At 41.7% G+C, this 26,972-nt stretch overlaps 1 protein-coding gene and 2 long non-coding RNA genes across 3 annotated transcripts in view; 1 reads left to right on the forward strand and 2 right to left on the reverse strand.

The window, feature by feature from the left end:
• Positions 1 to 530: 530 nt before the first annotated feature.
• LOC122879252 lies at positions 531 to 2,353 on the reverse strand. The gene is made up of 3 exons (XR_006378664.1): positions 1,982 to 2,353; positions 1,433 to 1,627; positions 531 to 663 (listed from the first exon to the last, which is right to left on the reverse strand). It is a non-coding gene; the product is annotated as an uncharacterized LOC122879252 (long non-coding RNA).
• Positions 531 to 26,972, forward strand: part of col4a4 (collagen, type IV, alpha 4) — a 52,523-nt gene continuing 26,081 nt past the window's right edge. The window contains exons 1-20 of the mRNA XM_044203155.1: positions 531 to 666; positions 3,635 to 3,677; positions 9,925 to 9,996; positions 18,244 to 18,378; positions 18,621 to 18,665; positions 18,763 to 18,879; positions 19,423 to 19,491; positions 20,246 to 20,281; positions 21,162 to 21,224; positions 21,762 to 21,797; positions 22,395 to 22,436; positions 22,733 to 22,813; positions 23,147 to 23,191; positions 23,426 to 23,488; positions 23,795 to 23,839; positions 24,350 to 24,403; positions 24,718 to 24,778; positions 25,995 to 26,099; positions 26,443 to 26,598; positions 26,705 to 26,794. Of these exons, the coding sequence (XP_044059090.1) occupies positions 620 to 666; positions 3,635 to 3,677; positions 9,925 to 9,996; positions 18,244 to 18,378; positions 18,621 to 18,665; positions 18,763 to 18,879; positions 19,423 to 19,491; positions 20,246 to 20,281; positions 21,162 to 21,224; positions 21,762 to 21,797; positions 22,395 to 22,436; positions 22,733 to 22,813; positions 23,147 to 23,191; positions 23,426 to 23,488; positions 23,795 to 23,839; positions 24,350 to 24,403; positions 24,718 to 24,778; positions 25,995 to 26,099; positions 26,443 to 26,598; positions 26,705 to 26,794 (1,405 nt within the window). The 5' untranslated portion in view covers positions 531 to 619. The remainder of the gene's footprint in view (positions 667 to 3,634; positions 3,678 to 9,924; positions 9,997 to 18,243; positions 18,379 to 18,620; positions 18,666 to 18,762; positions 18,880 to 19,422; positions 19,492 to 20,245; positions 20,282 to 21,161; positions 21,225 to 21,761; positions 21,798 to 22,394; positions 22,437 to 22,732; positions 22,814 to 23,146; positions 23,192 to 23,425; positions 23,489 to 23,794; positions 23,840 to 24,349; positions 24,404 to 24,717; positions 24,779 to 25,994; positions 26,100 to 26,442; positions 26,599 to 26,704; positions 26,795 to 26,972) is intronic.
• LOC122879251 lies at positions 22,455 to 24,711 on the reverse strand. Its single transcript, XR_006378663.1, has 3 exons — positions 24,548 to 24,711; positions 23,075 to 23,169; positions 22,455 to 22,792 (listed from the first exon to the last, which is right to left on the reverse strand). It is a non-coding gene; the product is annotated as an uncharacterized LOC122879251 (long non-coding RNA).

Below are 26,972 nucleotides of genomic sequence, written 5' to 3' on the forward strand. Positions count from 1 at the left end.
GGATGGAGACATCTTTCCTTCTTGGTTCTGTTTCCCTTTTGTCCTGTTTTTTGGCTCTTTTAACTTTGTTGATAGCCCAAGTAGGATAACCACAGGCTGAGAGAGCTTTCTGGACCTGCCTTTCCTCCTTCTTCTTACCCTCTGAGCCGGTGGGCACTTCTTGGGCTCTATGTTGTAATGTCCGGATTACACCCAGCTTGTGCTGGGTTTTACAGTCAGTTTTAACTAAACTGTTATTGTTCTAACTTAGCCGCTAAAGGTCAGAAGTTCTTCTTCTGGTGTTTTTGTCAGTTGGCAAACAGCTTCAGGTACATCAGCACCTCCTTCTGGCCCGGAGGAGGGTCGGCCCTGATTTACAAGCAGCCAGAAACAGAGACGCAGATATGTTACTCGAATCTTTAATGAGACGTTTGAAGCGACGAGGGGAATGGGGTCTTTTTATGATCTGATGTTGTTTGTTCAGATCGCAATATTGTGTCTTCAGTCTCAGTTTGTCTTTGCGTCTCTGCAGGACGACCACCAGCGTCAGAGTGTCCTCATTGGCTGTGAACCAGCTGGAGGCGGAGTCAGAGTGACAGGGCCGTGTAGTGGGTGGGACTTCCTCTGAGCAGAGGACAAGATGCTGCTGACTTCCTGCTCCACCCCCTGCAGCTACACCTGGCTCTGGTAAACAAAAAATAAAAAAACACATTTACAAACAAACATAATATAAAGTTAAGCTGCTCAGTGTGAAATAATGTCTTCTCATCCCGAAACTATCGTTGGCAAGAAGCAACACGTCAACAACGGAATTCAAAGTTCTGTTGGGAATCTTGTAGGGCAGGTTTGGTTATTAGCAAATATCAAATATGTTTATTAATATTAATACAATTATTAATATCTATAATATTATTAATAAGGATTAATAATTACAGGGCACCACCCTGGGATCAGGGACATATAACCAATCCATGAATACAGTCTCAAAAAAGGGGGTTGTCCACTTAGAAATGCCAATATTTAATAACTATTTTACCATAATAAGGTGGACAGTGAAGGATGAATCCGAGCACAACCAGCTGTTATTATACACAAATAACCACAGGCAGCTGCAGGTACGATATAGTTTATTTAACTTTAGCACCGAGCAATAATCAATAAACTTCAGCCAATAAGCCGCTATTATCTATCAATAAAAGCATACAACAATAAGCAATCATGTGATGCAGGTTCGACAGCAAAGCTGATCCTTGGGAGGAAAACAGCAGCGTCGACAGCGGTTATCCTTTTCTCTGTGAAGAAAACAGTATCTTCCTTCTGCAGGTATGAGATCGCTACAGTGTATAACGATCTCCTTCAGGATCTAATAATGTTTAAACACAAAAACAGTTTCTCTTCCAGCGAGTTAAGACCTTCACCTAGGGAAATTAAAGTTCAATGTTGTTTCACCTACTGTAGCAACTTGCGTCGCAGTGGAATGGCCGTGGCGAAACTGACGCACTGGAGTTTATAGGCTTGGAGACGTCATGCAGTTTCCTGCGTCCAGTAAGAACCCAGGATTTGGATTCAAACTCAAATCTCACACTTAGGTGTTATTACACAGACCGGAGGGGTTTTGTCGCTGTTACTTTGTTTCAGGCTTTCATTTCTACATGTTAAGAGAAGATATGGGGAAACACAAGGTGATATAAAAAGACATAAATGGGATTTTAAAATAACATGCACAATAATAAGCTAAAATGTAATAAAACAGGAGAATAAAGGTCTTAAATAAACGCTGAATAAACTCTTAAGCCTTCGGAGCCGACCAAAAGACCAAAACAAAAAGATAATGAGGACCATTCAGAGTTTAGCAGGTGAGACTAATAATGGGGACGTCCTCTTCCCACGACAGTGACAGATAAATGTCAACATGCAGCGGTGGAAGAAGTATTCACATCATTTACTGAAGTAAATGCAACGTAAAAACACTACAAACTATTTATTAAATAAAGTTACCTACCAAACAAATCCATGAGATGTGAACGATCAGTAACATCAGTGATGTAAGGGAGTGGGAAGTGTATGAAGATGTTAAAAGAAAAGACAAAACAAAGTAACCAAACCAGGCGACGATGGGGGAGCTGAGAGAGAGAGGGGCAGACTGAACTGGCCAGCTTTATAGGCCTGCCAGCTGGTCAGCCCAGGTGAGCCGGCTCACCTCATCTGCTCTGCCTGCCCACTTCCTGCAAGGAGACAAGAAAACACAAGCAGGCCAGGCAAAGCAGAGACCCAGGAGGGGCCGTCAAGGCTTCATGTACTGAAACTATCAAAAGTAAAGGTTTCAGTCGTAGTCATCTGGACACTGTTTTCAGAATCAAGACGTTTCGGCTCCCATCTGGAAGTCATTCTCAATTGTGAAAATGGTCTGAGAACTCAGAAATTTAAGCTACTCTGTGTTGCTTAAGCCCCGCCCTCAGGGAGGAGTCTACCTGAGTGTCTGCTGTTTACTCTGCCTAGTTTCACCTGAAACTGACCTTCTTTTGTTTCCATGATGGCCCAGTAATCAGTAATCAGGCCTATTGTGGCTGCACCTCCCTCATCACTAGTGATGAGAGTGATGGATTTTACACAGATAGCACAGGGAGCACAACATAGGAAGAGCAAGGAACGGCAAATTAAGAAATTTAACATCATTTTGAATAAGAAGAATCTAGGAAAGGACCAGCACAACAGGAGAGCAGGGACTGAACAAAGGGAGACGTGTGTTAACAGAAACAATTGGATCAAAAAGTGATGAGGGAGGTGCAGCCAGAAAACAACAGCCCTGATTACTGATTACTGGGCCATCATGGAAACAAAAGAAGGTCAGTTTCAGGTTAAACTTCAGCAGGGTAAACAGCAGAAACTCAGGTAGACTCCTTACTGAGGGAAGGGATAAGTAACACAGAGTAGCTTAAATTTCTGAGTTCCCAGACCATTTTCACAATTGAAAATGACTTCCGGATGGGAGCCGAAACGTCTTGATTCTGAAACCTTTTCTACGATTAAACATTCCTGGACGAATGAGGGACTACACCGTCCTATCAAAAGTAAAAGTACTCATTATACAGAAAATGACCCCATACTGTTTTACTATTATATATTATACTACTAAATCGTGTGTAGTTGCATTACGTACATATGTAAAATCTTAATCTGCACAGTAACTGCAGCTGTCAGATACATGTAGTGCATATATATCCCTCTGAAATGTAGTAAAGTAGAAGTATGAAATAACAGAAAATAGAAATACTCAAGTAAAGTACAAGTACTTGGTTATTTTCCACCACTGTTGACATGACAAACTCGACCACAGGGAGACGAGGTACTTTAGTCACTGCTGATTGGCTCGAATAAAGTGTTTTTAAACTGATTTTGACCAATTAACTGTGTTTAATGTGGATCAGTCACCTGATCTGTTTAGTAAGGTCAGTACCACGCATCAGTGCATCCCTGATGAACATGTTTACTGTACAAATAAATGCACTTTTTCATTACCATCCTGCAGGATGTGGCCACAGACCCGTCTCAGCTGATCGTTATCACTGATTGATCACTGATCAGTATACTCTGTTGGTCCAGGTGATAAAACAATAACCCGTGCACTGACTCACCTGTCTGCTTCCTCCTCCAGGTGTCTCCTGATGATCCTGACAGCTCCTCCAGCAGCTCTCGGGGTGAGCTCATCTCTCTCTCATTTAATTAAATTAAATTTAATTAAAACAAGGAGTTTTTAACCGATTATGAAGCAGTCCCCCTTTAATCCTGATGCATGTAAATGACCTACATAAGCAAACGAGACCATCAGCGAAATCAGACGAAATGATTTACGGCACGCAGACCGGAAGAGCCTATGTTTACATTTTCCCAGGCAAAGTTTGGTAGTGAGCCGAACGTTAGCCAGTTAAAAGCAAGCGGAAGGAGATTTTTCTTTAGAGAATTGTATTTTTGGTTATGGCTGCTACTAGGTCAGGATCAGCAAAGAGACAAAGGGACAGTGATAGAGCATGGGCAAGAACACGAGTTCACCTTGGTCGGTCATTCAACGGATTTTGTTTTGAGTTGTGGGTTTTGGAAGGATTCAAACTGATCCTGAATTGGCCCTCTTCCTCCGAGACAGGTATGTAATATGTCTTTTTTATTTGGCTGTGTACAGTCCATGGAGGTATCGGTCACGGTGGACATTACTCACTTTATGTTGGCCTTGCTACCGAGCTATATCTTGCTGTTGGTTTATTATAACATAACTAGAGGATGTTGATTTGTTGATTTTCTTACCAAGTAACCGAATCTGTTAGTTACAGGCTGTGTACATGTAACCCAGGTATATGAACGGTGTATACCAAAGAACAACACAGAGCTGTCTCAGGCAAAGAGCAAAGCTTCATTCATAGCCGTCAATCTTTATACACAGTTACACCCGCACATTAGAACGATCTCATTGGTTATGACAAGTCGTACCACTAGAAAGAATAACATATAACACGACTTTTCTGGGAAAACCACCCCATACACATTTTTCACAAGTTCGTGTGCTGAAACACATTACTGTCGTATCTGTCTGCATCCTTGTAGCTTGTACCTTTACACAATGTCAGTATGCTCTGACTGTGTCAGTGTGTTTTCGGTGTTTTTCTACCACAATAGCCACAAACAGATACATGACCTCATCGCTGTGCATCCTGCAAACAGCTGTTTGAAAAAGAAAAATAGTATTAAAAACAAGTTATGTCTTTCTTTCACTCGCTTCCAAAACAAATGCATGCGCTAGCCAGATCAAGATCTTTGGTTTCTTCACTGGACTTTTATTCTGAAGGTGACGAGGTTTCTCTCTTCCTCTGAAAGGCTTCTTCAGTCTGCAGACAGGAAATCCTCGGTATCAATGATCCAGTAGTCCAATGATTTATTTTCAGTCAACAAAAACTAAAGACATGTTTCTCCAGTTTTTGTCAAGCATTTTTGATTTTTGTCTTCTAAGCGTTTTAGGCTACAGCTGACTCCTTTGTTGTGTACAGTTTCCATGGTTACAGCCGTCGTTCTTGTCACAGTTTACTTGTTGACACGCAGTGTCCATGTGACTCTGCAGAGATTCAACAGACTGACTTTCCTCAGTGAATCCAGTTCTCATCACAAACTCTAAAGCCCTCTCTCTCTGTTGTTCCTACTCACCTAGCATTAGCATTAGCATTAGCATTAGCATTAGCACAGCTACCTGTTCTCTCCACTGCAGAGCTGCTGATCGTTCAGAAGCTGATTCACTAAAATACTGTTGACTGTCTGAGTTTAGCATGAGAGGAGAAGCTAAAACGTTGGATAACGTAATGATATTTCTTTAGCGAACATCTAGAGGAAGATTTAGATGTTTGATAAATCAACTTCTGAATATTTCTGATGTTTTGGGTGTCTGAGGAAACATCTGATTCTGCAGATGCATGCAAGTCGTTGAATAAGTTAATTCACATTATTGTTTGGTTTTTATTTGTTGACAATTTTTTTTTTATACATTTCGTAGTCATAGTTCACATTGTCAAAGGTAGTTTTTATTTAGTTTTCGTCTCATTTTCGCCGTGAAAAAAGTTAACAGCAATGAATATTTTTCATCTTAGTTTTCGTTGACGCAAATTAACACTGAAGTAAAGTTTATTTTCAGGTGAAAATGTGACAGTGATCGGACAGGTGATGTATTTTGATGCTGCAGCTGCTGACATGGGTAACAGCCCCAGTTTCATTTCTGCAAACTATACAGTAAATATTATCATATACGGTATAATCTTATCTGATTCTGTTGTTGCTGTTGTTAGCTCCTGCAGCTTTTACCTGCACTATCCAGCAGCTCAAGGCCGATTTGATTATGGGTCAGGTCAGGTCTTATATTAATTGGGTCGGAGGACCAGGATGAACAGATGATGTAGAGATGACCCTGCAGAGGTGTAGAAACTTTTCTCTTCAGTCTCGCCGTTCTGCTGAGGTCGTGAGGTTCAGTCTGTCTGTGAGTAGCAGCGTCGTCGGCCAATCAGCTGCTGCGGCAGCATGGTGTCCCAGATAGAGGCATGATGGAGGGATTGTGGGAGGATGGATGGAAGATTAATGGATGATAGTGGGAGCTGGTGTGAGCGTAGATGGAGGACTGATGGAGGTTGGAGGAGGATGGATGGAGGATGTTGTGAGTTGGATGGAGGATGTCGTGACAGCAGATAGAGCATGATAGAGGATAAATGGAGGACTGATGGAGGGAGGATGGTGTGAGTGCAGACTTTCAGGACAAAGTCGTGACAGCAGATAGAGCGATAGCCACATTCCTGCTGCTGATAGCCACGCCTGACTGATAACCTGGTTTACACAACGCTGCAGGAATGTGGCTGCTACACAAACACTGCTGCATGCTGGGAAACTCACCGTCTGGGGCCCACAGAGAAAAAAAAAGCCACACTCAGTGTATCAACAGGGACACTCAGTGTGGGATATACGAAAGGGGGACAGTCAGTGTCAGGTCCTTTTTTAACAGTGGTTCCCTCCTTGTTTTGTCTGATGTAACCCCACAACACCATCAGATGAACTCCAGTACCTCTTCGTCAACACCACCCATTATGTTCCAAATGTATTCATTTGAACTGATTTGTGTTTAACATTATCACTTACATAAAAGTGGATTATTCTTAGTCATGCAAGACGCAGTGATCTGAAAATGTTATAATTACATGCCGTACATTGTACAGTGCACATGAACAAAGACACGTGTGTTTTGGCCTCAGCTGTAGCAGTCTGTGTTTTGTGTTGAACTGAGTTTAAAGCTCTGATGGTTTGATTCATATCTAACGAACAGAAGCTGCTTCACATCTGTCCTCATTCAGACTGTTCAAAGAGTTTGTGGGTCACAAAAAATGGTGTATGATTGTCACTGACGTTATCTGATACACACACACACACGCACACACACGCACAGTCAGCTGTCTGCTTCCTGAGAATCTCTGAGATGCTTGTCTGTCTCTGCACGGTGTTTACATTCCTCACTGTCTGAACACAGAGAATACACCATAAAAACAAAACACACTGCTGGAGAAAATACACTCGAAAACACAAAACTCACTCTGCTGCAGTCTGAACAAACAGGAGAAAATACACCTGGAAACAGGTCAGCTGCTTTACTGGTCCTGTTCACGATGGCAGCAAACTCAGCAAGGTAGATCATACATCTTTCTCTCTAGCCACATCCTTCAGTTCTTCCTGGAGGATTGTGAGGTGTTCCCTTCAATGTGTTCGTGGTCTGCACATCATTCACAAAAAGCAGAGATGTACCTTCTGATTCTGGTCGTGAAAATCACAATGACAAAAAAAACAACCCTAGTGGAGTCCAGCACCCATTGAGAAAATGTTTGACTTCCTGCTGAGAACACAGCTTTCACTCTGGTTATGTAAGGACAGAATAACTCGTAGAAAGGACCCCAGAACACCATACTCCCACTCCCACAAGATACCACGGGCGACACAGTCATAAACCTTTTCCAACACAAATATAGACTGTATGGATAAACTCCCATGACCTCTCCAGGATCTCTGCAAGAGTAAAGAGCTGGTCCACTGTTCCAGGCCAAAGACAGAAGTCACATCACTCCTCTTGAATCTGAGGTCCACAGAAGCTGCAGTCCTATTGTCTTCCTGATACCTGCCTGCTGCTTCAGGAGTCCAATGGTCAATACAACCTGAAATGACGCCTTCTTGACATTATCTTCTAGGTTGATGTTAGCCTATATGCATAGGCTAACATTTATCGTTACGCACATACACACACACACACACACACACATAACGTTACTATTGTGAAAAGAGGACAGCTATAAGGATAGGCTACACTCACTGAACAGAGCGCATGTGTCGCTGCTATTTCAATTTGCAAACGGTATCTTTATCCAACTAAATTCTCAGATCACTGGCTTATCCTTCATCAACTACCGTTCTCAATTCACTAGTTAGCGAGCTGAACTGAACGTTCAGCCGTGTTTCAGTTCTCAGTGAGCATTTTTCCGGTGAAAAGACGTTCAAAATAGGTTCAAAAGTGAACGTTTTTTTCACCGACTATTTGAAGACATTGATTGAACGTTCACATTTAGACCACATTTCACCAGGATTTGCAATAGTGAAACTCTTCATCCTCTACAACGTGCAAATAATAGCCTATCGTCACTTTGGAGCCTAACTAAGAAACCACATCCAAATTCCTCAGTTGAAAGCCAGTATAAGTATAAAAACTTGCCTCACATGGGACTCAAACCCCAGTCTCCTGAGGGAAGGTCCTGTGTTTAACCTTAAAGCGGATATGGAAATGTTTTCGCTTTTTAATATTACATCACCTGACTTCCTAAGGCCTAACTCCTCCCAATACCCCAAGTCCTGGTTCATATACCTTCGGAGTAGTCAAAGCTGTGACCAATAAGCCTAAGTACTTGAGTTACAGCAGTAAGCGCAAATCTTACATTAACGTACACAACTTCTCCCATTATGATGTCCTGGAAGCTTCTTGTTGGCAGCACACAGCCTGTAGGGTTCCATATTTATGATATTTTATATGAAACATTAAATGCGTTGAAATTACGTCTTCATGTAGACCACATTTCGCCTACCAGTGCAATATGACTTTGGAGAAATACTTTAACACTAATCAATATCGTCTCTGTCAACCTACAACTGAACAATAGAGGACGAAAAGAGGTCTTAGTCGTTCAGACTGAATATCACCTAGTTTTCAACTACAAATCAACGTTCAAATCCCGGTTGGTGCTCAGTGGGTTCGGTGAGTGGGACTACGCAGTCGGAGCTTCGGACAAGCACTGAACGATTCGCTGAACAAATCTTTTTTAATGAATCTCTACAAGATTCTAAGTAGAGAGAAGAGTCGGTTTGAACGGGGAGTCAAGGAAGCCATTTTTGGTAGGTCCCTCTTTGAACAGCAATGGTGGTCTGAGATTCAATCTGCCCAAAGTTTACCACAGTGTATTAGCACCTTGGTCACGCCAATCATATGCTAATCAGGTACTTAACAGTGATGAGGAAGGTGCAGCCAGAAAACAATAGGCCTGATTACTGATTACTGGGCCATCTTGGAAACTATTAGGTCAGTTTCAGGTGAAACTAGCTAATCAACAGATACTCAGGTAGACTCCTTCCTGAGGGCGGGGCTTATGTAACACAGAGTAGCTTAAATTTCTGAGTTCCCGTCCCATTTTTTCACAATTGAGAATGACTTCCAGATGGGAGCCGCAACGTCTTGATTCTGAAAACAGTGTCCAGATGACTGCGACTGAAACCTTTTCTACGATAGAACACTCCTGGACGAATGAGGGACGACACCGGCCTTTTTTAATGAACTGATGCTAATGATTCAGTTTGGCTACACTGGAAAGAACTGCTTTGCCCATCACTATGAAGCAGCAAGAGAGGGTCAGGAAGGGATAGCTGTAGCCAATGAAGAGAGAGATTTAGGAGAGGAGGAGGATGAGTCCAGCTAGGGCAGAAGCAACAGGTGAGATTGACGATGTAGAAGCAGGGCAGGTCAGAAAAGCAGATTTCTCAGGAAAAGGGGCCTCATTTCTTTTCTACATGTACATATGTTGTTATTATAGTGGAGCACCTTATACATGGTATAATTTAATAATTAAATTATATAATTAATAATTTATTTAATAATTCAATTATACCGCCACCATCACAAATAGAATCTAATTCTGTGGGAAACACTGATGTGTTGTTTGTCAAGTGAAGAATTTCCTCTAATGGGACAATAAAGAGCTGAAGTGAAGTGACGTCATGTTGATGAAGTATTCAGGTGTTGTTGTTATGATGATGCAGTGATGTCATGGGAATGTAATGATGATGATGTGATGTCATACCGATGTCATGGTGATGTTTGTGTTCCCTCTTGGTTTCCAGGGTGATAAGACGGAGCCCTGCGCTGGTCGGGACTGCTCCACCTGTCAGTGTTTCCCAGCCAAAGGAGCAAAGGTGAGACCACGCCCCCTCACACACAGCAGCCAATCAGAGCCCAGTTGCATCATGACATCATCACAGCTGCATACACTTTCCTCTGTTAACAGACCTGTGACACCTTCACTGTCGGCTCGTAAACCAGAGCAAAGACACACACGCAAAAACACAGACATAAACACACACACACTCTGTAATAACGAGCTGCTGGATGGAGGAGTGTTGGTGAGGAATGTGTTGGTGTTAAATTAGCAGCTGTTTACCTTAAACTGAGTCAGCAGATTCCACACACACACACACACACACACACACACACACACACACACACAGCAATGTGATGTCACAGTTTTACTCCTCCGCCTCCCTAAACTCTGAGCTTCTGGTTCCAGAAACATCTTTTATATAATGTTAACAGATAAAAACAAAATGATCCAGTGACCCACAGTCCAGAAGGTTGTCATGGTAACACTGTTACTAGTCACAACATGGTCCAGATGTTTCTGTACACAGTCACAGTGTGGTCCAGATGTTTCTGTACACAGTCACAACGTGGTCCAGATGTGTTTGTCCATAGTCACAGTGTGATCCAGATGTGTTTGTCCATAGTCACAGTGTGATCCAGATGTGTTTCTCCATACTCAGTGTGATCCAGATGTTTTGGTCCACAGTCACAGTTTGATCCAGATATTTTGGTCCACAGTCACAGTGTGATCCAGATGTTTCTGTAAGCAGTCACAGTGTGGTCCAGATGTGTTTGTCCATAGTCACAGTGTGATCCAGATGTGTTTGTCCATAGTCACAGTGTGATCCAGATGTTTTGGTCCATACTCACAGTGTGATCCAGATGTTTTGGTCCACAGTCACAGTGTGATCCAGATGTTTTGGTCCACAGTCACAGTGCGATCCAGATGTTTTGGTCCATAGTCACAGTGTGATCCAGATGTTTTGGTCTGTACTCACAGTACGATCCAGATGTTTCTGTACACAGTCACAACATGGTCCAGATGTGTTTGTCCATACTCACAGTGTGATCCAGATGTTTTGGTCCATAGTCACAGTGTGATCCAGATGTTTCTGTACACAGTCACAGTGCGATCCAGATTTTTCTGTACGCAGTCACAACATGGTCCAGATGTGTTTGTCCATAGTCACAGTGTGATCCAGATGTTTTGGTCCACAGTCACAATATAGTCCAGATGTGTTTGTCCATAGTCACAGTGTGATCCAGATGTTTTGGTCCACAGTCAGTGTGATCCAGATGTTTTGGTCCATAGTCACAGTGTGATCCAGATGTTTTGGTCCGTACTCCCAGTGCGATCCAGATGTTTCTGTACACAGTCACAGTGCGATCCAGATGTTTCTGTACGCAGTCACAACATGGTCCAGATGTGTTTGTCCATACTCAGTGTGATCCAGATGTTTTTGTCCATAGTCACAGTGTGGTCCAGATGTGTTTGTCCATACTCACAGTGTGATCCAGATGTTTTTGTCCATACTCACAGCGTGATCCAGATGTTTCTGTACACAGTTACAGTGCGATCCAGATGTTTCTGTACGCAGTCCCAATGTGGTCCAGATGTTTTTGTCCGTACTCACAGTGTGATCCAGATGTTTGGTCCGTACTCACAGTGTGATCCAGATGTTTCTGTACACAGTTACAGTGCGATCCAGATGTTTCTGTACGCAGTCACAATGTGGTCCAGATGTTTTTGTCCGTACTCACAGTGTGATCCAGATGTTTGGTCCGTACTCACAGTGTGATCCAGATGTTTTGGTCCGTACTCACAGTGCGTTCCAGATGTTTCTGTACGCAGTCACAACGTGGTCCAGATGTTTTTGTCCATACTCAGTGTGATCCAGATGTTTCGTCCGTACTCACAGTGTGATCCAGATGTTTCTGTACACAGTTACAGTGCGATCCAGATGTTTCTGTACGCAGTCACAATGTGGTCCAGATGTTTTTGTCCGTACTCACAGTGTGATCCAGATGTTTCTGTACACAGTCACAGTGCGATCCAGATGTTTCTGTACGCAGTCACAACATGGTCCAGATGTGTTTGTCCATACTCAGTGTGATCCAGATGTTTTTGTCCATAGTCACAGTGTGGTCCAGATGTGTTTGTCCATACTCACAGTGTGATCCAGATGTTTTTGTCCATACTCACAGCGTGATCCAGATGTTTCTGTACACAGTTACAGTGCGATCCAGATGTTTCTGTACGCAGTCCCAATGTGGTCCAGATGTTTTTGTCCGTACTCACAGTGTGATCCAGATGTTTGGTCCGTACTCACAGTGTGATCCAGATGTTTCTGTACACAGTTACAGTGCGATCCAGATGTTTCTGTACGCAGTCACAATGTGGTCCAGATGTTTTTGTCCGTACTCACAGTGCGTTCCAGATGTTTCTGTACGCAGTCACAACGTGGTCCAGATGTTTTTGTCCATACTCACAGTGTGATCCAGATGTTTCGTCCGTACTCACAGTGTGATCCAGATGTTTCTGTACACAGTTACAGTGCGATCCAGATGTTTCTGTACGCAGTCACAATGTGGTCCAGATGTTTTTGTCCGTACTCACAGTGTGATCCAGATGTTTTGGTCCGTACTCACAGTGCGATCCAGATGTTTCTGTACACAGTCACAACGTGGTCCAGATGTTTTTGTCCATACTCACAGTGTGGTCCAGATGTTTGAGCTTGCGTTGGAATCAATTTAGTGAAGAACCTAAGTAACGTTCAACATCATTTAATTCAGGAGCCAATCAAAGAGCTCATAAAACATCACATGACAGTCTGCTGTCACTCAATCAGCTGATCAAGTAAACACCAACATTTTTCTGTGCAGACTGTTGTCCAGGCCACAAACAGTATATTTCAGTGTGTGTGTGTGTTTGTTTGTACAGCTGGGGGCAGCAGACAGGCAGAGAGGATTGTGGGAAGGCGTCTGTCTCAGTGATTTCACAGTTCTGTGGTTTCAGAGAAAGAAGGACAGAGAGAGGACTAACAGAGATCACAGCTGTCACATCTCATCACACACACACTCAGCACACACACACACACACACACTAACACACATCTCATCACACACACACTCAGCACACACACACTAACACACTAACACACATCTCATCACACACACACTCAGCACACACACACACACACACTAACACACATCTCATCACACACACACTCAGCACACACACACACACACACACTAACACACATCTCATCACACACACACTCAGCACACACACACACACACTAACACACATCTCATCACACACACACTCAGCACACACACACACACACACTAACACACATCTCATCACACACACACTCAGCACACACACACTAACACACATCTCATCACACACACACTCAGCACACACACACACACACACTAACACACATCTCATCACACACACACACACACACACACTAACACACATCTCATCACACACACACACACACACACTAACACACATCTCATCCCACACACACTCAGCACACACACACACACACACACTAACACACATCTCATCACACACACACACACACACTAACACACATCTCATCACACACACACACTAACACACATCTCATCACACACACACACACACACACACTAACACACATCTCATCACACGCACACACACACACACTAACACACATCTCATCACACGCACACACACACACTAACACACATCTCATCCCACACACACTCAGCACACACACACACACACACACACTAACACACATCTCATCACACACACACTCAGCACACACACACACACTAACACACATCTCATCACACGCACACACACACACTAACACACATCTCATCACACACACACTCAGCACACACACACACACACACACTAACACACATCTCATCACACACACACTCAGCACACACACACACACACACTAACACACATCTCATCACACACACACACACACTAACACACATCTCATCACACACACACTCAGCACACACACACACACACACTAACACACATCTCATCACACACACACTCAGCACACACACACACACACACTAACACACATCTCATCACACACACACACACACACACACTAACACACATCTCATCACACACACACACTAACACACATCTCATCACACACACACTCAGCACACACACACACACACACACTAACACACATCTCATCACACGCACACACACACACTAACACACATCTCATCCCACACACACTCAGCACACACACACACACACTAACACACATCTCATCACACACACACTCAGCACACACACACACACACTAACACACATCTCATCACACGCACACACACACACTAACACACATCTCATCACACACACACTCAGCACACACACACACACACACTAACACACATCTCATCACACGCACACTCAGCACACACACACACACTAACACACATCTCATCACACACACACTCAGCACACACACACACACACACACTAACACACATCTCATCACACACACACACACACACACACTAACACACATCTCATCACACACACACACTAACACACATCTCATCACACACACACACACACACACACTAACACACATCTCATCACACGCACACACACACACACTAACACACATCTCATCACACGCACACACACACACTAACACACATCTCATCCCACACACACTCAGCACACACACACACACACACACTAACACACATCTCATCACACACACACTCAGCACACACACACACACTAACACACATCTCATCACACGCACACACACACACTAACACACATCTCATCACACACACACTCAGCACACACACACACACACACACTAACACACATCTCATCACACACACACACTCAGCACACACACTAACACACATCTCATCACACACACACACTCAGTACACACACACACACACTAACACACATCTCATCACACACACACTCAGTACACACACACTCAGTACTCACACACACTAACACACATCTCATCACACACACACTCAGTACACACACACTCAGTACTCACACACACTAACACACATCTCATCACACACACACTCAGCACACACATCACACACACACTAACACACATCTCATCACACACACACTCAGCACACACACACACACACACTAACACACATCTCATCACACACACACACACACTAACACACACCACACACACTAACACACATCTCATCACACACACACACTAACACACATCACACACACACTAACACACATCACACACACACTAACACACATCTCATCACACACACTAACACACATCACACACACACTAACACACATCACACACACACTAACACACATCTCATCACACACACACACTAACACACATCACACACACACTAACACACATCACACACACACTAACACACATCTCATCACACACACACACTAACACACATCACACACACACTCAGCACACACACACACACTCACTAACACACATCACACACACACTAACACACATCACACACACACTAACATGTGCTAACACACATTAACACTCTCACACTTCACATCACTGATTCACACACCAACACAAGCAGCACTAGAGTCCAGTTAGCCGATCGATATTGATCATCGGTGTTGATTTATCTCACCACAGGTTTATCAATAACAGTCGCCCTTTTTGTCACTTATAATCAGTGCACAAACATGTAATAACTGTAGTTGTGAGGACATTTTCGAGTGTTTATTAATGTATAACTTTATTAATAACCAACTGATAACAGTATCTGCTGTATGTAGCGTTGATGAATAATAACTCATTACAACACGGCCAGTCATATTTAATGATATATGATTACACACATCAAAAAGTTAACTTACTCATTTTCTTCTGGAGGTTTTCAGCCTCATCTCATGGCCTTCATCGCACCTCTGATCCAGGTGTGCGACCCGTGTGTGTGCGTGTCCGCAGGTGCAGTTACTTGATAAAAGTAAAGAGTTTCCCCGCGGGGATCAATAAAGTCTCTGATTCTGAAAACAGTCACATGACGGATCCATCAGAGCCGTGAACACCGTGACGGCCGCTTCATCCTCCAGAACTTTAATTAGTTCGATCACTTTAATCAATCTCGCTTTTTACATAAAACCATCAATTTATTATTGATTATTGGCAAGGAATCTATCTACATTCTCACTTATAGAGGAAGACGTTTTATTTTTTCTTTCTCTCATTTCTTCGTTGTTTGTTTGTTTCTTTAAGACTATATAACTGTGTGTGTGTGTGTGTGTGTCTGTGTGTGTGTGTGTGTGTGTTTGTGTATTCGTGTGTGTGTGTGTGTGTGTGTGTGTGTGTGTGTGTTTTAGTGTAATCTGATGTCGGCTGATTTAAAGGAACTTTCCATCTGATTTAACATCCTGACTGTCTGAGCTGCTGTTCAAACACACTACCTCTGTGTGTGTGTGAGTGTGTGTGTGTGTGTGTGTGTGTGTGTGTGTGTGTGTGTGTGTGTGTGTGTGTGTTGTTGTTGTTGTGTCACACTGCCCTCTTGTGGTCAGATCACAGCATTACATGTCAGAGCATAATATATATCTATATATATATATATATATATATATAGATATATATTACAGTTTTTTACAATCGCTATGACAGTTTTTTTTCGATACATTTAACAATTTTCCTAAACTCTTAACGCACCAACACGCCTAAAACACACAACTGGCAAAATGGTTAATTTCATGCTCAGAATCACACATCGTAAACTAAACCCCCAAAACTGATTTTCAAAATACAATAACAAACTAACACATTATACACCGCGTCTAACAAAACACTGCAAACATGTTTTACAATCAAATAATTATTCCAAACAGTAACACATGTTCTCTTCCAACAGCAACATTTAGTCAATCATAACACAGTGACAGAGAAACACTATCAGCAGCTGAAACGACAGAAACTGCAGTGTTGTGTGAGTCAGGTCTGCCCTGATACAGCAGACAGCTGTTATTGATCACAGATTGAGTTTCTTCTGAAGCCTCTACATCGTTGTTTCGTTGGGTTTAGTAAATGCAGGCATTTTGTTCCTTGTGCTGCAGAAATTCTTTATAAAATAAATAAAAGTGGCTTTATAAAATGTACAGTTTATGTAAAAAAATAAATAAATAAATACAGACAGAGAACTGCTGCAGTGAAGACTTTATTTGCAAAAGGACATTACTGCAAGATATACAAACAGAAAAAGAACCGGAATTATAATAAAAAAACAAAGTAATCTTCTGATCTGCCCACTCTTCTGCATTTGGCCACATGTTCTCATCCACATCACACCTGATGTCTTCTGCAAGGCATCATGGGAAGAATCTGTTGGCGTGCCTTATCCGCCCCGGCAGTGATCAGCTGCGATTTATATATTTGCATAATTGCAATAAGCTGTTTCTCATTAGCAGTGGAATAAAATACAGGGAATATATTTGTGTTTCAGTTCACAGTTTGAACAGCTGTTCGCTTTGACTTTAGCCTATAGAAGTTACGTTCAGAACACGATGTTCTCTGTTCTGACATGCAGCGTGAACGCGTTTGTAAATCTGACTGTAAAGTGTAAAGTTGTTTTGGTCTTGGTCAAGCTCGTGTGTAAAAGAAGTTCAAGCATTTTAAATCGGTGTTAACTGTGTGCATTTTGTATCAAAGCAACAAGACGTGTGTTAATTGTACAGCCTACAAAGACGGATGCTGTGCTAACGCGTTAAGAGTTTAGGAAACTTGTTAAATGTATTGAAAAAACTGTCGTAGCGATTGGAAAAAGGTGAAGCAGCTGAGTCAGGCAGCCATGATGGATCCACCCGTTCTACCATCAGTGTTTGTGATTGGTGAATTTAAAGACCACACATTAAGAAATTAATCAATATGGCCATATGGCAAAGAAATGTATTTTTTTACATATCAGTTGATACAATATATATGATGATATAAAAAACAATATTTCTGTGAGTCTATTTTTCAATACAAAGATTCCCTTAAGATTTAAAATTCACCCCAGTAGTAGATTCAGAACCTGAAAAACGACTGCGAGTTATCTGAGCTGCAAAAAATGTCTCATTTCTGAGTGTTTTCACTCAGTGTTTTATCTGAGGCTTCAGGTGATAAACTGAGTGTGTTGGTTTCTGTCAGGTTTAATCAGGTTCTACCCGTTTTGTATCAGATTCTGTCATATTTGTTTCAGGTTCTAACACATTCGATCAGGCTCTAGTAGTTTCTAGTAGTGTTGTTTGTGTTCTGCAGGGTCCTCCAGGTCCTCTGGGGCAGCAGGGCCCTCCGGGGCCCCCAGGCTTTCCAGGCCCCCAGGGGCCTCCAGGAGAGAAGGGCCAGAGAGGAGACGAGGGGCCAACAGGAGCTGCAGGACCCAAAGGAGAGTCGGTGAATAAACATGGTTCTATAATAAACACGATGGTTTGTTCTTTAACTGTTTTATTCTGACCTGAAGACAAGATGGCCGACACTCTGATGTGTACTGATGGTGTTTGTTTTCCTGTTAAAACGATTAAAGTTATAAAAGTCTTTGTTTCAGGTCTTGCAGTGCCCATGTGGTATATAACCCCGACGTGTAACCCTGTAACTTCAGTTTAACACTTGACGCTGTTTGTGGTTTGTTGTTTCAGGGACTTGTCGGTGTTCCTGGTTTTCCAGGTTTAGAAGGACTCCCGGTAAGAAGCTCCACCCCCTCAACCTCTCAGCTGCTCTGATTGGCCCAGGCGTAGCGAGGTCAAAGGTCAGACTGTGAGCATGTGTTTCTGTGTTCAGGGTCACCCTGGTCCTGCTGGAGGTCCTGGTTTTCCAGGTCTGGACGGATGTAATGGAACCAGAGGGGAGAGAGGGCGTCCTGGACTTCCTGGAGAATTAGGACCTGATGGAGAACCGGTCAGAGACGCTGATCGATCAAGAACATACACTGAATAGAAATGTCTCTGTGTTTCACACAACAACGAATTATTTAAAAATGAAATTATGTGTCAATATCCACACAGTGTTTTCTATGAAAGTGAAATCAGGAGAAACTCTGTAATAGTATTATAAATATTTTATAAAAAGTTAAATAAAATATAAAATAAATACAAATAAATTACATATAAATAGTTTAAAGTTTGTACCGTCATCATGTCATCAGAGCATCAGGTGTGTTTGTTGGAAATATTCAGGTTTTAGCTTCAGGTTTTAAACATTATTATTAAATTTTTAATAGTTCTTCCTTTTTATCCACCAGACTCCATAGGAATTCCTGTTGATTTTAGAACTCTTGTTCTAGAGATAAACACCATCAAAGCATTCATACATAGTAGGAGAGTTTATCTCATGTAACAGTACTGTGTACAGATGTATGAGTGATACAAAGTACACAGTGTACTTTAGTATATGAACTGTAGTATTATGTAATCACCATGGTAACAGTGTTTTATTCTGCAGGGTTTTCCAGGACTGAAGGGATTTCCAGGAGATCCAGCGGTCTACTTCATACAGTACCCTGGAATACCTGTAAGTACACCTGTACTATAAGTATACTTGTTCTGCAAGTACACCTGTACTGTTAATGCACCTGCCTGTGTAGCAGCAGGTAAATATCAGGATTGTGGTAACTCATGTGTAATTATATTTATGTATCACATTAGCAACAGCTAGTTAGCCTCAATAGCTAGTGTCACAGCTCACACTCTCAACAACTATTGGATGAATTGTGTGATGTCACCTGTGATGTCACTTGACAGCAGGGAGAGACAGACCAGATTCAGACTAAAACCTGTAGGACTGCAGTTATGTGAGTTGTAACTACTGTCTCGATAAAGTGATTAAACTTTCACAACGGTGAAAATTGTCCATCTCAGTTTCTCAGAGTTCAAGGTGACGCCTTCAGATGTCTTGTTTTGTCAGACCAACAGTCGAAAACCCATAAATATTCAGTGTACTGAGATAAAACAGTGAAAAACAGAAAATATGAGACTTTGGCAAAACTGAAACTATGGGATGTTTACCATGATTTAGTCAAAAAAATGACTTAAATAATTAATCGATTATTAAAATACTTTATAGACTAATCAACTAACCGTTGCAGCTCCGCACTCCTGCAGTTCGGTGTGTGAGTTATTGTTACAGTCCAGATCATGGGATGATTTGAAGCTCTTAAAGTTTGTTCACCTTTTTTCTGATACCCCTCTCCGTCACAGAGTACATTTACACATCCTACTGATGTTGCTGATGCTCTCAGTGTAATCGTAGTCTTTGTGTCTGACAGGGAGACATCGGGTCCAGAGGACTTCCTGGTCTGCAGGTGAGAACTAACCAGTGTCGGACAAGTTATATATAGTACTTTCTAGTGTTGGGGGTAACGCGACCTATTTCTAAAATATCTTTCTTATCTAAGGTGTTGGAGAAAGTTATTGCCTCTCAACTGATTACCTGTATGAGTGCTAACAGTATTTTCGATAACTTTCAGTGTGGTTTTAGAGCTCTACATAGTACTGAGACGGCCTTAACTAAGGTGTCAAATGCTTGCTGCAGACAAAGGTGAAAGCTCCATTCTGGTTTTGCTAGACCTGAGTGCGGCCTTTGATACAGTAGACCACTCCATCCTTCTACAGCGTCTTGAAACCTGGGTTGGTCTAAAAGGGTCTGCTCTCAACTTACACTCCTGTCTGTCCAACAGAACCTTTTCTGTTGTTTTGGAAATTCCTCATCTTCTGTTTCCCGTTTCACGCATGGGGTTCTTCAAGGGTCAATCCTGGGTCCGTTGCTGTTCTCCATTTATATGCTACCTTTGGGTCAGGTCATTACTAAACATAATGTACAGTACCATCGTTATGCTGACGACACTCAGCTATATGTCCCGTTACAAGCCACAGCCTAACCCAACTTTCGGCCTGCCTTTCAGATATCAACTGCTGCTCAAAACTTCCTCAAACTTAACGATGACAAAACTGAAATTATGCCACACCCAGTGCTTTCAGTCAGATAGTCTGCAACCTTGGACCCCTATCACATAACATTAAGCTAGCTGCAAGAAATTTGGGTGTTTTATTCAATTCTGGCCTTGGTTTTGATGACCAACTATAAAAGGTTGTTTAGTCATGTTTCTTCCAACTTAAGTTGGTTTCAAAAATCAGATCCTTCTTATCCTTTGAGTTTTTCACGTTTTAAGTGTCTGTCTGCAGGGTGAACATGGTCTCCCTGGTCCGAATGGACTTCAGGGTCAAGCAGGACTGGATGGAACCAACGTGAGTCACAACAAACACAGAAAGTAGCCTGATATATAATAATAATAATAATAATGTAATTTACATAGTTAAGACTTGTAGAAGTTACTCTGGGACTAAATCACAAATTTAACTTCTACACAGTTTCAGTTATATAAAGTAAACAGTAACATGCAGGTTAAATACAGGCAACTATATTCATGTAAGTGCATAAACATACACACAATATGCACATATGAACATAAATATCCGCCGTGCAACTTCTGTAAATTCCTTAAAGAAACAACTTCAGATTTGCCTTTTTAATCTGTGTAGTTGTTTGTATTGAATCGTACTGAAAGTTTTATTTTTTATTTAATTTCATTCTATTTCAAACGTTATTCTTGTTGTAGTTTCATGTTTTTGTTTGCCACCAAATAATGTATTTCTTTAAATGTTTTTTTATATATACAGTTTGATGTGAATAACTTTGAGCAACTTTGTATGAATGAAATGTATTATTATTATTATTATTATTATTATTATCTTTTGATAATATCTGTCTCTCTCTCTCTACAGGGTATCCCTGGTCTGCCTGGTTCCAGGGGTCCACCTGTAAGTATTATATATACATATAGAAAGTATAACAGCAGGTATGATTTTATTGTTTGTTCAGGCCTTTATTAGAAACAGGTTTATATCAGAGACAGATTTTTATTTCTAATTTCTCCCGTCTGTTGATGATATTTTAGTAAGAAGTCTGGTTTTAACTAATCTTTTCCTCCATGTTGTCTTGATAAAATCAGTATAATAACAACAGAGTCATGTCATACTCAGCACTCACTCGCTGATGAACTCCAGTAACTTCTACTTTACTGTTCTTCACCAGCCTTTATTTGTTCATCCTGCTAACAGTTTGTGCTATTATTGAAGAGTTGGTCATCATTGGAATACCAGCGTTTATTTTAGAATTGATTATTTCTAATTTAGTTATGAAAATGACAAAAAATTAAAAACACTGATAAAACGCTCAACAAACGTTTTCAGTGTCATCTTCAAACAGCAGACCTTTAATCCACAGTGATTACAGATGTAGACTACTACACAGCCATCAGATTACTGACTATTGATTATAGATCATAGTGTTTGTAACTGATAACATATATAATAACAGGTGAATATCTAACAGTTGTTGATGTGTTTGTGTTTCAGGGAGAAAAAGGTCGATCTCTGCCCGGACAGAAAGGAGACGAGGTACAAATATTCAGAATAATAAACTGTTTTCTTCTGACCACGCCCCTCTCCGTGACATCACTGCAGGGGTTTTACCTCTGACAGCTGCGGGAAAACACCTGCAGTGACATCACTGAAGGGGCGTGGCCAGAAGAACAACAGTCAGGAGACTTTAAAGCTTCCCAGAGCACTTCACTTTAATGTGAGCTTTTTCTGTAGTAGTAGTCCTCTGCTGTACTGTGGCAGTATTGCAGTATTGTATAGTACTGTGTAGTACTGTGCAGTAGTAGTACTGCAGTTCTGTCTGTGGTCCACAGGGGGATCAGGGCCCCCAGGGGCCTCCGGGGCCGTTTGAATATGTCGACCCTCCAGAAGACCTGTACATCAAAGGAGAGCAGGTGGGTGGAGCTTCAGTGTCATACAGCCAAGCAAATGCTTCATACTGTCTAATAGTGTTCTACTGCGGTTCTACTGTAGTTTTATTTTGGTTCTACTGTAGCTGTACTGCGGTACTGCTGTAGTTCTAGTGCGTTTCTACTGCGGTACTGCTGCTGTTCTACTGTGGTTCTATTGTAATTCTACTGTAGTTCTGCTGTAAGTGTCCTGAAACTCTAAACTTGTTCTACTGGAGATGTGATGTTTGTGTGTCCTTGTCCTACCGTACTTAGTCCATGGCTGTGCTGTACTTCTGGTCCTGTTGGTTCTAATGTTGGGTTCTGTTGGTTCTTCAGGGTCCTAAAGGTGCTAAAGGTGCCTGTGGAAGTCAGGGACTGCCGGTAAGTTTAGATATCAGATCAAACCACTAGAACATCTAGCTGAAGGAACACAGGGTTCAGAGCTGTCCGGGCAAACTTCAGTCTGAACGTTTTTGGTTGATAAACTTTGTTCTGCATTTAAACATGACTTGTTGGTTTGTCATCAAATGAGAACAGAATATAATTGATCACATATTGATTATTGTGAATGCTGGACATTAAGAAGGTGGAGGTCATCTGTGTTTGCGGTTTCAGGGTTTGGACGCTCTCCCAGGCATCAAAGGAGAGAAGGGGATTGTGGGATTTCCTGGACCCAGGGTGAGTAACCCCCCTATCTTCACATTATTGATCAGTATTGATCAGAACTATCAGTCTGACTGACTCCCACTAAAATGTTCCCATGAGCACAAAATAAATTGATTACATTAATTTTGTTGTGGTATTAAGAAAGTTATAATTAACAACCGAATCAGTTTACAGGATGAATGTTCATCTTTTGAACAGAGTGTAAACGATTTACAGTAAACTTCACACTCAGAGTTACTCAGGTCATCCTGATTAAAGTGTTTACATGAACCCTTTATGTTCAGACACAAACACGTGTGTGATGTGTGTGTGTTTCAGGGATTATCTGGTAACACTGGGCTTCTCGGAGAGAAAGGCTTCAAGGTGGGTCGACAAAACACAAACTTCCACACTGCAAAAATGTAAAAACTGACAAAATAATAATGAAAAAGAAAATAAGGCAAGGAGTTTACTCAACTTGAGCGTTTTAAAGTAGACAAACTTGCCCATTCCAGTGCTTATCTTTCATCACTAAGTGGTCAAAGCAGGGGAAGTGCAAGTGGTGAAAATTATTCCATTTTACCAAAGATAAACATTGGAATGGACAGACGGACCTTCATTTACAGGACAATGTGTGTGTGTGTGTGTCTGTGTGTGTGCTATATAGTATTTCTGTATGTATTGGGATTTTAATCTGGACTCCTGCTAAAAGAGATCCAAATAAACATTAATACTGAAGCCCAGGGTCAGCAACAATGTCCTGATACAATAAATACTGACTGTGATGGACCTGAAGAAGACCGTCACCTGAATTTTCCTCCTCTGATATACATCTGCCAGCCAATCAGAAACCAGGATTTTCCCAGTTTTAATGGTGTGTGTGTGTGTTTTCAGGGGATTAAAGGAAGTCCAGGTCTCCCAGGTCTGATTGGACGAGAGGGCGCTAAGGTCAGTCTGTTTGTCTGTGATGTAGTGCAGTAAAAACATGCAAGTTCTATCTCTGCTGTGTAACACCATCAGCACTGTGCTGACCAATCACATACAGGTAAATACAGGAACCAGGAAGAATAGCTGTAGCATGTAGTAACTCACCTGTAACTCTGACACCTGAGCTGTTTGACTGCAGTCCTCTAATGTCCTCTAAAACCTGTTTTATTCTCTGGAATGAAACTGACGTGTGTTTAAAGTAAAGGACACCGACCAATGAGAGATGAGCTCCTGTCTGTGTATATACAGTCTGTAATGAGCCTGTCTGTTCCCAGGGCATGATGGGAGACCCAGGTCTTAAAGGCCTCCCTCAGGACGCATACATCACACACACAGGTATGGATCAATACACACTGATCGATCAGCTGAGTGATGATCAAACAAAAGATTCCGTCTTTGTCTGCTTGGTGTGATCTCGTCACTCTGATATGACGTCATCACTGGTCTGATGTCATCACTGTGGTCTGATGTCACCTCTCTCATAGATGACATCAGACCATACACGATGTACACGTAGATCCCTCATTGGTCGCTGCTGTTAATTGCAGCGATGCGTGTATAGAGGCAGGAGATCGATCCAAAACTACAATCATCATAACTCGCCGACTTTTCAACCGATTTTCAAGCTGTTTAGTTTGTTACAAATGCCAGAGATGTATTTATGATACAGGATACCTGGTTAAATAATAAATGCATGTTTTCATACCAAAATACTTTATCTTATGCAAATAGTAACAATAAAATAACTATAATATATAAAAAGAACTTACCCTAAGTAGGCTAATTAGTTTCTAAGTATATTCTTTTTTCTTTCTGCACTGTATAATGGCCATGATCTTATTTTGTTTATATTTTGGAGATAAATAAAAACTTCAATAATAAAAAATACACGATTACAACAAACTCTGAAGTTACAAGATTAAGTACATCGCTGGCAGGCTTCACAGTTCTGTTTTTATGTACATTTATTGTGAAATATTAATATTTTCACACATTTACAAAGATTATGTATACAGTGTATCAGCAGGCCTGTGCAGAGCTGCAGTGTAACAGCTAGCTAAGTTACTTTTGTAGCTACCATTCAGGCACATAAGCTGTAAACCATGAACAGCTGTAAACAAAACTTAGAGTAGATCATTTAGGACTAACATCCTTAACACAATGATCCACAGAGCTGATTGATAATAATGATTGATGTCATTTTGAGCATCTTACTGATACATTACACTAATAAAAATATTCATCTTTTTTTTCTTTTCCTGACATAAATTAGCCTAATTTAGTATCAGGACAGTCACTTAACGTTATGTTGTTTTAAAAGAAGGATCACTTATTGTGATATATCAAATTCAACACAATCGTAACGGTAAAATATTGTAAAATAACTTCTCATCTGTGAAATATTAGTCTGAGGTTTTCTACTATGTGAACTGACCAGAACCTGAGAGGCATCTCACAAGCCGGCTGCAGCATCCAGGTGTATATATCTATGATCTCTGTGGTATGATGTCATCGCTCTGCATGATGTCAGCTAAATGCACCTGTCTTCCAGGTGACGTTGGAGACCCCGGAGCCTCCGGACTGAGTGGCCCTCCCGGAGACATGGGGCTGATGGGAAAGCACGGCCCCCTAGGGGCCCCCGGCAGATCCATACCGGGTCAGTACCTGCAGCCCACGAGCAAGGCAGCGTTATACGTAGTGATAGTTAGTATGATTGATGAACATACAGCAGTGACAGTGAAGGTTCGATTATTTAATCTTATGTGAAAACATAACAAGCCGCTGATGTATAAATGACAGGAACAAGAACATCACAGTTACTATAAGAGAACATACAAACACACATGTTTATAAAATATAACCAGTCCTGTGTTTGTTGTGTTTATTATGGGTTATAAATGCAAAGGACAAAAGTTTTACGTTATTACATTTTACAGTTTTCATGTTATAATCAGATTTAAAGTGGTATGACAATAAAGTTCTCTGTTGTTCCTCTTCAGGACCGGCAGGTGTTGTGGGTCAGAGGGGAGTTCCAGGATCCAAAGGGGACAGAGGTGATCCAGGTCCAAAGTTTAATGACAGACTCACACCTGGAGAACCTGGAAAACCAGGATGCCCCGGACCCAGAGGACAGAAAGGAAAACCGGGGACTCCAGGTACAGAACACTGTTTCTAACTGTTGGTGTTACACCTGTGGTTCTATACCTGTGTGTTCACACCTGTCTTTCAGACACATCATTTCCTGTTGTTGTCCCGCTTCAGGTAGTTACTGTCTTCCCGGGACCCCAGGAGAGTCTGGAGAGCTAGGTGAACAGGGGCCCCTGGGGGCCCAGGGCTTCCCAGGGTTTAAAGGTCAGTGTCTGGACATATTGACTAACACCTTGATTGATCGATTGATGTTTTTATGGACCAATGAAAAACTGAGGGGGTGGTTACATCAGAGCTCACAGCCAGTGATGTCACTGTGATGTCACATCACGGAAGAATCTTTATTTCAGCAACATGTTTCAGTGCAGAGTGTGTAGAAACA

Source organism: Siniperca chuatsi, linkage group LG7, assembly GCF_020085105.1.
Source record: "Siniperca chuatsi isolate FFG_IHB_CAS linkage group LG7, ASM2008510v1, whole genome shotgun sequence".
NCBI lineage: Eukaryota > Metazoa > Chordata > Actinopteri > Centrarchiformes > Sinipercidae > Siniperca > Siniperca chuatsi.